The 11,679-nt window shown below is 47.2% G+C and overlaps 1 protein-coding gene across 3 annotated transcripts in view; it reads left to right on the forward strand.

Moving 5' to 3' along the window:
- Positions 1 to 4,030: 4,030 nt before the first annotated feature.
- gphnb (gephyrin b) overlaps positions 4,031 to 11,679 on the forward strand; it is a 136,405-nt gene continuing 128,756 nt past the window's right edge. For all 3 annotated transcript variants that reach the window (XM_066676540.1, XM_066676542.1, XM_066676541.1), the window contains exon 1: positions 4,031 to 4,110. In XM_066676540.1, the coding sequence (XP_066532637.1) occupies positions 4,047 to 4,110 (64 nt within the window). In that variant the 5' untranslated portion in view covers positions 4,031 to 4,046. The remainder of the gene's footprint in view (positions 4,111 to 11,679) is intronic.

Here is an 11,679-nt window from a genome sequence, read left to right on the forward strand (position 1 = left end):
TCTTTCTCTCTGTCTCTCTCTCTCTGTCGCTCTCTTTCTCTCTGTCTCTGTCTCTCTCTCTCTCTCTCTCTCTCTCTCTGGCTCTTCTCTTACTTATCTATTTCTTTAATTCACTATTTCCTCTTTTGTGTTCTTTCCTCTTCTTTCTTTCTCCCTCCCTGCCTCTGGCTCTCTCCCTTTTTCTCTTAGTTTCTTTCACTCTTTCTTTACGTCTGTGTGCATTTTCTCTTCCTCTCGGATTCAGGTTGAATGGCTCCGTGTGGGCAGCAGTGATGGGGAGGTCAATGCACTGTCCCACTTACTTACACACACACACACACAAATGTGTGTTCATGAATAATGAATCCTGATAGCTTTCTGTATCTCTCCCTCTCTCTATTTGTGTGTGTGTGTGCGTCTTTATTCCACGAGAATAAACAAGAGGAATTATACGCTACAGCTCGCTATAAATAGAAACATGCTTTTTGCCTTCGGGATGTGGTTGCATTTAAACAGGTCAGAGTCTGAGCGTCCACACACACACACACACACGTGCCTCTGAAAGTGTCCAGGATGGTGACAATTCTGGGGGAAAAAAAAGCTTAGGTGTGTGTGGTTTTCCTCTGAGTACAACACACACAGTAAAGAAGTGTGAGAAGTGTCTGGACCCACTCTGTTTAAAGAGCCAGTGTCCTACATTGTTTTTGACTTTTCCCCTGAATCCAGTTGTGACAGGAATTTATTCACCATTCATTTTAAATGTCTCTTTTCAAACATTAGAATTAAACCGACTTTGCTTTTAAGGATGACATATGTAAATGAGCTCTATTCTATTGGCTGTGTCTTAAAAAAAGTGGACAGAACACTCTTTATAACTTGTGTTAGTGGGAGGGGCCAAGCCCTGAGTTCAGAGTACTGTGTAGGTGTAGGACCATGTATAAGAACCACATAATAATACTGGAAGTTTATTACCCAATGTCTTTGGGCCCTGCCTACTTTCTACTTTGGTCTGTCGTGATGTCAGCGTGGGCGGGGCTTTTATGGGTACATCCAACACTCTTAAAAATAAAGGTTCTTCAAAAGGCGATGCCATAGGAGAACCACTTTTGGTTCTATAAAGAACAATTTTACTTGTCTTCACACTCACACCTCTCTTTTACAAACACGGCTCTTAATAGAACCTAAATTAGTTCTTCTATGACATCACACAAATGACCCCTTTGATATTTATAGTTCCATTAAAAACAATACATCCCATAATACCATCACCATGTTTTATATTACCCTTTATGACTAATTTACATATAGCACTGTGGTAACTGACAAGATGTGTCCTGGGAAATGGCGTTTATTATCTGTGGATGTTCTGTGGGGAGCATGTGTGGTGAGATATGTGTCATAGAGTTCCTGTGTCTGTAGAGTGTTGTTAGAGAGAGATGAGGTTGAACAAGCTGCTGTATTCTTTAATCGGGACTGTGTGGCAGCGTGCCAGGTGAGTGTAGCACAGTGTTTACACTGCCCCCGTGTCTGTACCCCCATTTCAAGGTTAGGTATCTAGATCTCCAGGTAGCAGCCTTGCTCGTTTTAGCCTTGTAGCTTGTGGTTGGTGTAATCCATTCTCTGTTCATTGTAATAAAATAGAGCAGAGCAGAAGGATGATGATGACTTTAAGGCAGTAAGCATTCGGTAGAGAGCCGACGGCAAAAGAACCAACACCTGGACAGGGCATTTATTCAGTCACAGGTTATTACCCACTCTCTCACACACACCAGTGAATGAGGAACATGCTGAGGGTGACCCCATAGTTTTGGAGATTTTTGGAAAGTAAACAATCTCTCTCAAATCTCTCTGTGTTCATTTGGATTGTAATAAAGTTTAGGAGCTACTGCTTTAATAGAGAACAGTATTTGTATGTTGTAATAAATATGTAATAACAAAACACTCCTGATCTTCATTAAACTCCTTAACCCTGCCTTTCCAACTCCTCCATCCCTCCTCCAGAGCTGGTGCTGATTCCTTGGAGATGGAGACGTCTGTGCTTCTGAATGGTTTGGTTTTGTATCCCTGGTACATATGTAATAAACATGTAGTAAAGTGGTATAGTATGTTTAAAAAAGAATGTAGTCTGCACTAATTGATGTTTGTTGGGGTAAAAACCATGTAGCCCAGCGTAGATCATGTTTAATACCATTAAAATACGCTAAAGCTTATACAGAGCACTCATTTAGTATAACAAGCCTGTAATAAATGTGTAATGAATGTGTAGTGTTAAATCTTCTGTATTTTAAGTACATAAGTGGTGTCATTAACCTGCAGTATGGATATTAAGCTCATATGTGTAATAAATGTGCAGTGCGTGTAATAGGCGTACACTTTAATAATTTTGCAATATTATTTACAATAAGGTATAGAACTGTAGAAGTGCTATGGCTGTGTAATAACAGATGTACAATATTTATGTAATAACCCTGTATATCTGTGTAAAGCCTACACTATGTGTAATAAATATGCATTATGTGTTATAACTGTGTAGTATGCAGCATGCGTGTGCAGTAAGGAGGGAGTAAGTTTTAAGCAGTTATAAGCACACTGGAGGAAGATGATGTGCAGTATGTGTAATAAGCCTGATGTGTATTTAATAAAGCACACATATTGAGTAATCGATGTGTACTTGTGCAAAGCCTACAGTTGGTGTTATTAGTGTTCGGTTTACAGTTCTGTCTTGAATACAGTCGTGTGAAAAAGGTAGGACACCCTATGAAAGCCTTTGCCATTTTGAACATACAGTGGAACCTCTACTAACGAACTTTTCAAGACACGAACTGGGTATTTGAATATTTTTTGCCTCCACCAATGAACCATGACCACCAATGAACCATCTAGAAATGAACCAGAGCCTCCGCCAAGCTGGAAACTGGAAATGGCCTCTGACCCCAATAGGCGAGTCTCCCAGCGCCCAGACTTGAGTGAGCGTTTAAGATTAGCACATTGTAGCTTTAGCAATTTAGCATTAGTGTAAATAGCAGACATCGAAATTCGTGCTAAGTTAAGCCGTACCTACGCTTCGTCTCCCCACATTCACCACCTACTCTCCGTTATTCCCCCCACCCCCACCTCCCGTCATACAGCCAGTGCCTGTGTTACTCCTCCAGCCAGTCGTCACGTCTTCAAGGTAGCGATGTGTAACCACTTACAACTTTATTATTTCTTTTTTATTACTGTTACCACTGTATTTCTCTTTTATCTTTAGTAACGCTACATGTATTTTTTTACTAATTTGAGTGTGTTGTAAACATATATCAGTGCAAAAAGGGTAAATTTCGGGGGGGTGTCTGGAACCCATTAATTGCTTTTCCATTATTTTAAATGGGGAAAATTCACTCGAGAAACGAACTTTTCTACTTATGAACCGGGTCACGGAAGTTCGTAAGTAGAGGTTCCACTGTATTTAGAATCAGTCCCACCACATCAGCTGCGAATAATTAGATCATCGTTAAGAGGACATTGGTGGAGGCTCTTATTTAAACCTCAGACATTAGTTTGACTTGCCCTTGGTTGCTGAAGTGAGTGGTATCACCATGGCGATACCTACAGAGATCTCTGAGGCCTTCAGAAAGAAGATTATAGATGTATGAGTCTGGGAATGAATGTAAAACTATGTTCTGAACAGTAGAATGGCTGATTACTAAGTGGAGAACGTTTAAACCACCTCCCAACACGGTCAGGTTACACCATCCCTACCAAGATCAGTCCAAGAGCAGAGCGCAAGACGCGTAAAGTAGTCTCCAACATTCTGAAAATGTCATCATGGGACCCATGGACAGCAGGAAACCCTTGCTGTCCAAATACCATCAGGGCAACATGAAGCTCTATACGTTTAAATATCTTCAAAAAGACAAAGATTATCATGGGGTGTCCTAACTTTTTCACACGACTGTACAACTGTGGTCTGTTGCTCTGGTCTGGCCCCGCCCCCTCTCCATCGTCCCCCTCCCCTCTCCCTCCCCCCCGCTCGATGCGCTCTGCTCTCGGCTGCGCTGGAGCTCAGTGCTGCGCTGCTGGAGACGATGGCGACGGACGGAATGATCCTCACCAACCACGAGCATCAGATCCGCGTCGGCGTGCTGACAGGTGAGCGAGAGACACCGCGTCCGCGCGCCCTTAAAACCTGTGCGTGAGTGTGCGGGGAGTGTGTGCCAGGCGGATGTGTGGTGGGAGGATTTTGCAGCGGGTTCCCCCCTCTCCGGAGCCGGGGATTTGCCTTATTCCTCTCTCTCTCTCTTTCTTTCTCTCTCTCTCTCTCTCTGTCTATTTCTGACTCTATCATTTCCTCCCTCTCTTTCCCATTTTCTCTCTCTCTCTCTCTCCTGGTCAGCGCTTTGAAAGCCCACGCTCGTTTAAAGCCCCTCTCATTTCTGCTCTGACCGTGTTATCAATCTCTATCCTCGGAGATCAGAGACCGACGGTGACCCTGTAGCTCAGACCGGGGGAAGAGGCGTGTGTCCTGGGGCTGGATGCGGGCGCGCGGCGCTGCTGTTGCCTCTCCTCCTGACGCTCTGCGTCTCTTTCTCCTCGGGAAGACATAGTTTGCCGTGTTGAATTATTCATTTCTCCGTAGCGGCTTGTCAGCCCCGAGACGGACCGGACAGCGCGGACAGATCCGGCCGCACGCTCGCGCTTCATTAGCGCTCGTTGATTGCAGCTGTACGGCGATGTCCGCGGACTGATGTGTTTGACTGAGTGGAGCGCGGGGATCCGTGCTGCATGTCAATTCGCTCAATGCAGGCGCGAGGACTGGCCGTTTTTGCACCTTCACACCAACGGGTGGTCCAATGGCACGTGCGGTGTTCTGACCGTCTGCAGATAACGAAGATTAACGAAGGAGAGGTTGAAGCATCCTGGTAGCATTCTGAGCTCAATAACTTCCCAGAGATCCCGAGGTGGAAGTGGATGACAGTGGCCCGAGCTGCAGCGATTGTGATTCGGGGTCGTGTCTTTGCGACTCTCGCCGTGGTTGAGTTCTTGGATGGTGCCAATGCGCTCCTTTTTTTTTTTTAGGATGGCGGTGTGTAGCAATGGAGGAGCTTCAGATAGCACTGAGGGAAACCCCTACACCTCCCACCATTCCTCCACCTCCACCCCTCCTTTTCCAATCCAGCCATCGCTCCCTCCTTCACGGCTTGGAGCTGAGTCAATGAGCGCGGGAGAGGGAGAGGGAGAGGGCTGTCCATGGTGCTGAAATAACAGCATCCATCTGACTAGCGTTTTTGTTCTTCTACTCTGTATCTTTAGAAGCGTTTCCTGCAGATCTGTGGACGCTATTATTCACACACACACACACATACACACACACACACACACACACACTTCCGTGCTAACGCTATACATACATGCAGACGTCATGCTGCTTTTGTAGCTGATTAGCATGCACAGTTTGCCCTACACGTCTTTCTAAACACTTTGTCCATCAGAACACGTATGAATTGTGCTAGTACCCACACACCTCTCTCTCTCTCACACACACACACACGCCAGCTACATTATGCAGAGTGTTAGGTGATTACTCATGCAAAGCCCCCATTAATGTACAAACACATGCACAAACATACAGTATATGATATATATACACACACTCTACCAACGACAATACACACACTCAGCTCCCTCACGCACAAAACTGCTATTAGCAACACAAGCTCTGCCAATATTTACCTGCATCTGTTATTTTTATTAGTTTGACGTTGCCTTTATTTCCGTTTAATAGTCAGGCAGACACACACACACACACACACACACACACACAGTTTCAAGCCTGATGTTTCTATATTGATTAGCATCCAATGTGGCATTATTATTTTTATTTATATATATATATATATATATATATATTGTGAGTGGGTGTGTGTGCAGAGGACTATTCTAATTCTCACACAGTGGACACTGGACCCTATTGGCTGGAGAGTTTAGGTCCGTGCACTGAGAATGACCCACGACCCAAATCATACGTGCTCTATGGTGGTCCACTGGGAGTCCTGGCCATTGAAGAAGAGCATGAGTGTAGTCTAACGCTGGATGGACTACAGTGTGTACTTGTAGAACTACAAAGTGCTCCTGCCCTGGTCGTGGAGCTGAGAGAATGGACAGTGAGTGGAGAAACAAGGAGGTGTCTTTAATGTTCTGGCTGATTTGTGTGTGTATTCTCCCCCCACCCTCTGATGCAGTAAAGCTCACAGTGCCCTGGTTATCAAACTGCTTTATGCATATCCTGGCATGAAATCGCTCCAGTAACCCCCACCCCACACACACTCAATTAGACACACACACATATACACACACACGTAGCACAGAGTCATGGATACACACCGGTGTCACGCCTGGCTTTTGAAAGATTTGCCCGTTGACATTTGATCCAGTCCCTAGTTCAGCATTCGTCACTTAGTTTCTCCTTCAGCACTGTAACGAATAACGCAGCCCCACACACACACACACACACACCACATGCACACTGTGTGTTGACGGTGTGGTGAGAGGCAAATAAAGAAGGAGCAGGGTAAATACAAGCAGGAGAGGGATATCACCAAGTAAATTGGTCTTTGTGTGTCATCTGACCTTTTAGAATTCTCAGACTGTCTCTCCCTCTCTCTCTCTTCCCCTCTCTTTCACTCTTCCTCTCTCTCTCTCTCTCTCTTCCCCTCTCTCTCTTCCTCTCTCTCTCTCTCTCTCTCTTCCCCTCTCTTTCACTCTTCCTCTCTCTCTCTCTCTCTCTTCCCCTCTCTCTCTTCCTCTCTCTCTCTCTCTCTCTCTTCCCCTCTCTCTCTCTCTTCCTCTCTCTCTCTCTCTCTCTTCCCCTCTCTCTCTTCCTCTCTCTCTCTTCCCCTCTCTCTCACTCTTCCTCTCTCTCTCACTATCTCTCTTCCTCTCTCTCTTCCCCTCTCCCTCTCTTTCTCTCTCTCTTATCCCCCCTCTCTCTCTCACTCTCTCTCTCTCTTCCTCTCTCTTCCCCTCTCTCTCTCTTTCTCTCTCTCTTATCCCTCTCTCTCTCTCTCTCTCTCTTGCTCTCTCTCTATCCCTCTCTCTCTCTCTCTTCCCCTCTCTCACTCTCTCTCTCTCTCTCTTCCTCCCTCTCTCTCTCTCTCTGCCCACCCCCTCTGATCCCTCCCCCCTCTGTCGTTCTGTCTCTTCCTCCCCCCCTCCCCCTGCTCACTCTTTACCTTCTCACTCTATACCCTCTCCCTCTCTTCCTCCTCCCCATCTCTCACTCTCTCTCCCCCTTCACTCTGTCCCTCTCTCACTCTCTCCTCTGCCCCTCCCCCTCCCCCTCGAGCGTCAGTGTTTTAGTGGAATGTTGGTAAATCAGAAGGATGTTTCAGACTCCTGTGTTGATCAGAGGGTTTATGGCTCCAGTCCGAGTTCAGAGTTACAACCCTGCGCTGGTTTCAGATCAACCTCGGCTCTCAAACCTATTACAGCCTGCGTGGGAATAAAAACCGCACTGACGTCGTCTCCTTCTGAGGCCTGGTTCCTCTCAGAGATTCTCCTTCTGAGGCCTGGTTCTTCTCAGAGATTCTCCTTCTGAGGCCTGGTTCCTCTGAGGTTCTCCTTCTGAGGCCTGGTTCTTCTCAGAGATTCTCCTTCTGAGGCCTGGTTCCTCTCAGAGGTTCTCCTTCTGAGGCCTGGTTCCTCTCAGTGGTTCTTCTTCTGAAGCCTGGTTCCTCTCAGTGGTTCTCCTTCTGAGGCCTGGTTCTTCTCAGAGATTCTCCTTCTGAGGCCTGGTTCTTCTCAGAGATTCTCCTTCTGAGGCCTGGTTCCTCTCAGTGGTTCTCCTTCTGAGGCCTGGTTCCTCTCAGTGGTTCTTCTTCTGAAGCCTGGTTCCTCTTCTGAGGCCTGGTTCCTCTCAGAGGTTCTTCTTCTGAGGCCTGCTTCCTCTCAGAGGTTCTCTTTCTGAGGCCTGCTTCCTCTCAGAGGTTCTCCTTCTGAGGCCTGGTTCCTCTCAAAGGTTCTCCTTGTGAATCTGTGTAATGCTGCTTTATGAAAACTCCATCGAAAACGCTATAGAAATAAAATGGCAATGAACTGAAAAGTGCTTTACACAACTGCTCTTCACACGACGGACCATGAATGGATCAATAGACGTGATCCAGGTTCTTCAGGGAGGAGCTTAGGTTCCACTAGGAGTTGAGGGTGTAGCCCCTCTCCTTTAACTGGTGTTTGAACAGAGCGGTTTCTAGTGCATGGAGAGAACTGTCTGTCCTTTCGCTGACCTGTGGTCAGTGTATTTCTGCAGCCTTTTTTTTTTCCTGCTGTTCCTGTGTCTCTGTTTTGTCGTGGTCTGGACAGGTGTGGACACGTCTGGACACTTTGTCCCTGTCTCCTGCCGCTGTGTCCTTGCGGTGTCTCGTACCGCGCCGTCAGAGAGAGATCGAGAGAGAGAGAGGCTGAGGTATCTTGTCTCCTCTTGCTTCGTCTTCCCCAATGACAGCAGGGTCACATGATCAAACATGTCCCCTTCTCCAGGCCTGAAGTGAGCTGTGGTTGTCATGGTAACGCTGGGTTTTTTGGAGCCTGACACGCATTTCATACAGCCACACGGAGGAGAGAGAGAGAGGGAGAGATGGCCGGAATTTTTTGTGGTTTTGGTGGATGGACATTACATGACGTGAAGAAGAGCTGTGTGTGTGTGTGTGTGTTCAATATGAAAGTGTGTGTGGCGTGTGCAGATGTGAGAATAATACTGATGTGGGTTGTGCTGCTGTTTCTGTGTCTGTAGCTCTCTGACGTTTCTGAACATGTATTATTAGACTTTCTTTATATAGCTGCTTTGCCTTAGCATTATGCTGCGCATTATATATAGACACATATGAATATGATACAGAGAGAGAGACAGAAATGATAAATATATATATACAATAAGAACATACATACATGTATAAACAAAGAATATAAACATGTATATGGGATGTATAACCTCATAAATACACATTCATTTGACAGGGACAGTATACTGCTGTCAAGGTAAATGTGCTTAAAATGTCTTAAGGCAGTAGTTATTTAACACTGTAACTACATGGTGTAGTTTGTCCCTGTGCTCCATCCGTAGTTGTAGGCTAAGGGGACACGTCCACTCGCAGGTTCTCTTGGCTCTGTTACCGTGCGGGATGTTCTGTGTTCTTATGGAAAAGAAGTGAATCTGTCGCACACAAACAAGAATCAGACGAGGTGCAGTCTCTGCTCTCTCCTGATTGGCCGAACACCGTGCACTGTCAAACTGCTTAAAGTGAATGCGTCCTTCATGACACTGGCCTAGTCCTGTGACTCCATGTCGGCCCTGTGTTGCTCTGTGTTTTGGAGATGTTCCTTTAGCTGCTGATGGTGATAAATCAATGTAGAATACAATGTGGTTAATCGTATACAGCACCAGTCAAAAGTTTGGACTGCATCTCATTCAATGGTTTTTCATTGTTTTTTTTCTACTATGTGAAGGAAAAGAGCGGCACGATGGTGTCTCTGTTACACAGCTCCAGGGACCTGGAGGTTGTGGGTTCGAGTCCTTCTCCGGGTGACTGTCTGTGAGGATTGTGGTGTGTTCTCTCTGTGTCTGCGTGGGTTTCCTCTGGGTGACTGTCTGTGAGGAGTGTGGTGTGTTCTCCCTGTGTCTGCGTGGGTTTCCTCCGGGTGACTGTCTGTGAGGAGTGTGGTGTGTTCTCCCTGTGTCCGTGTGGGTTTCCTCCGGGTGACTGTCTGTGAGGAGTGTGGTGTGTTCTCCCTGTGTCCGTGTGGGTTTCCTCCGGGTGACTGTCTGTGAGGAGTGTGGTGTGTTCTCTCTGTGTTTGCGTGGGTTTCCTCCGGGTGACTGTCTGTGAGGAGTGTGGTGTGTTCTCCCTGTGTCTGCGTGGGTTTCCTCCGGGTGACTGTCTGTGAGGAGTGTGGTGTGTTCTCCATGTGTCTGCGTGGGTTTCCTCCGGGTGACTGTCTGTGAGGAGTGTGGTGTGTTCTCCCTGTGTCTGTGTGGGTTTCCTCCGGGTGACTGTCTGTGAGGAGTGTGGTGTGTTCTCCCTGTGTCTGCGTGGGTTTCCTCCGGGTGACTGTCTGTGAGGAGTGTGGTGTGTTCTCCCTGTGTCTGCGTGGATTTCCTCCGGCTGAATGTCTGTGAGGAGTGTGGTGTGTTCTCCCTGTGTCCGCGTGGGTTTCCTCCGGGTGACTGTCTTTGAGGAGTGTGGTGTGTTCTGTGTGGGTTTCCTCCGGGTGACTGTCTGTGAGGAGTGTGGTGTGTTCTCCCTGTGTCCGTGTGGGTTTCCTCCGGGTGACTGTCTGTGAGGAGTGTGGTGTGTTCTCTCTGTGTCTGCGTGGGTTTCCTCCGGGTGACTGTCTGTGAGGAGTGTGGTGTGTTCTCTCTGTGTCTGCGTGGGTTTCCTCCGGGTGACTGTCTGTGAGGAGTGTGGTGTGTTCTCTCTGTGTCTGCGTGGGTTTCCTCCGGGTGACTGTCTGTGAGGAGTGTGGTGTGTTCTCCCTGTGTCTGCGTGGGTTTCCTCCGGGTGACTGTCTGTGAGGAGTGTGGTGTGTTCTCTCTGTGTCTGCGTGGGTTTCCTCCGGGTGACTGTCTGTGAGGAGTGTGGTGTGTTCTCCCTGTGTCTGCGTGGGTTTCCTCCGGGTGACTGTCTGTGAGGAGTGTGGTGTGTTCTCCCTGTGTCTGCGTGGGTTTCCTTTGGGTGACTGTCTGTGAGGAGTGTGGTGTGTTCTCTCTGTGTCTGCGTGGGTTTCCTCCGGGTGACTGTCTGTGAGGAGTGTGGTGTGTTCTCTCTGTGTCTGCGTGGGTTTCCTCCGGGTGCTCCGGTTTACTCCCACGGTCCAAAAACACATGATGGTAGGTGGATTGGCGAATCCAAGTGTCCATAGGTGTGTGTGTGTTGCCCTGTGAAGGACTGGCGCCCCCTCCAGGGTGTGTTCCAATGATTCCAGGTAGGCTCTGGACCCACCGCGACCCTGAACTGGATAAGGGTTACAGACAATGAATGAATGAATGAATGTGGAAGACATTAAAACCATGAAGGAACACATATGGAATTATTTAGTAAACTAAAAAGTGTTAAACAAACCAGAATATATTTTACACTTTAGATTCTTCAAAGTAGCCCCGTTACTTTGATGACAGCTTTGCTCACTCTCTGCGTTCTCTCAGTCAGCTTCATGAGGTCGTCACCTGGCATGGTTTTCAGTGACCAGCTGTGGCCTCGTTGAGAGTTAAATTGTACAAGTTCTCACCTCCTTAATGTGTGTTGAGACTGTAACTTGTGTTGTACAGAGGTAGGGGGTGGTACACAACAGTGAATAGTCCTTTTTCCATCAACAACTAATGAGAGGGTGCATCCAAACTTTTGACTGGTAGTGTATGTCAGGGTTTGTTAGCGTGTTTGTGTCTCCCTTTTCCAACACACACACACACACACACACTCCTTTTTATAGCTCCGTCACCTTGGTGAACGCTGACCTAAAAACCAGCCGAACCCAACCTTGATGAAGCAGAGCGGCTGCCGTGTTGCTGTCACCTTTATAAAGCTTCAGATGCTGCAGGTCAAGGCTGTGTGACAGGGTTTGGATTTAAACACACACACACACACACACACACACACACACAGAATTAGCCGCTTTACCCCGTGACCTTTAACCTCCAACAGCTTGCCTCGTTCTCATAAAGAAAGAGAG

This window comes from Hoplias malabaricus, chromosome 7 (genome assembly GCF_029633855.1).
Source record: "Hoplias malabaricus isolate fHopMal1 chromosome 7, fHopMal1.hap1, whole genome shotgun sequence".
Classification (NCBI taxonomy): domain Eukaryota; kingdom Metazoa; phylum Chordata; class Actinopteri; order Characiformes; family Erythrinidae; genus Hoplias; species Hoplias malabaricus.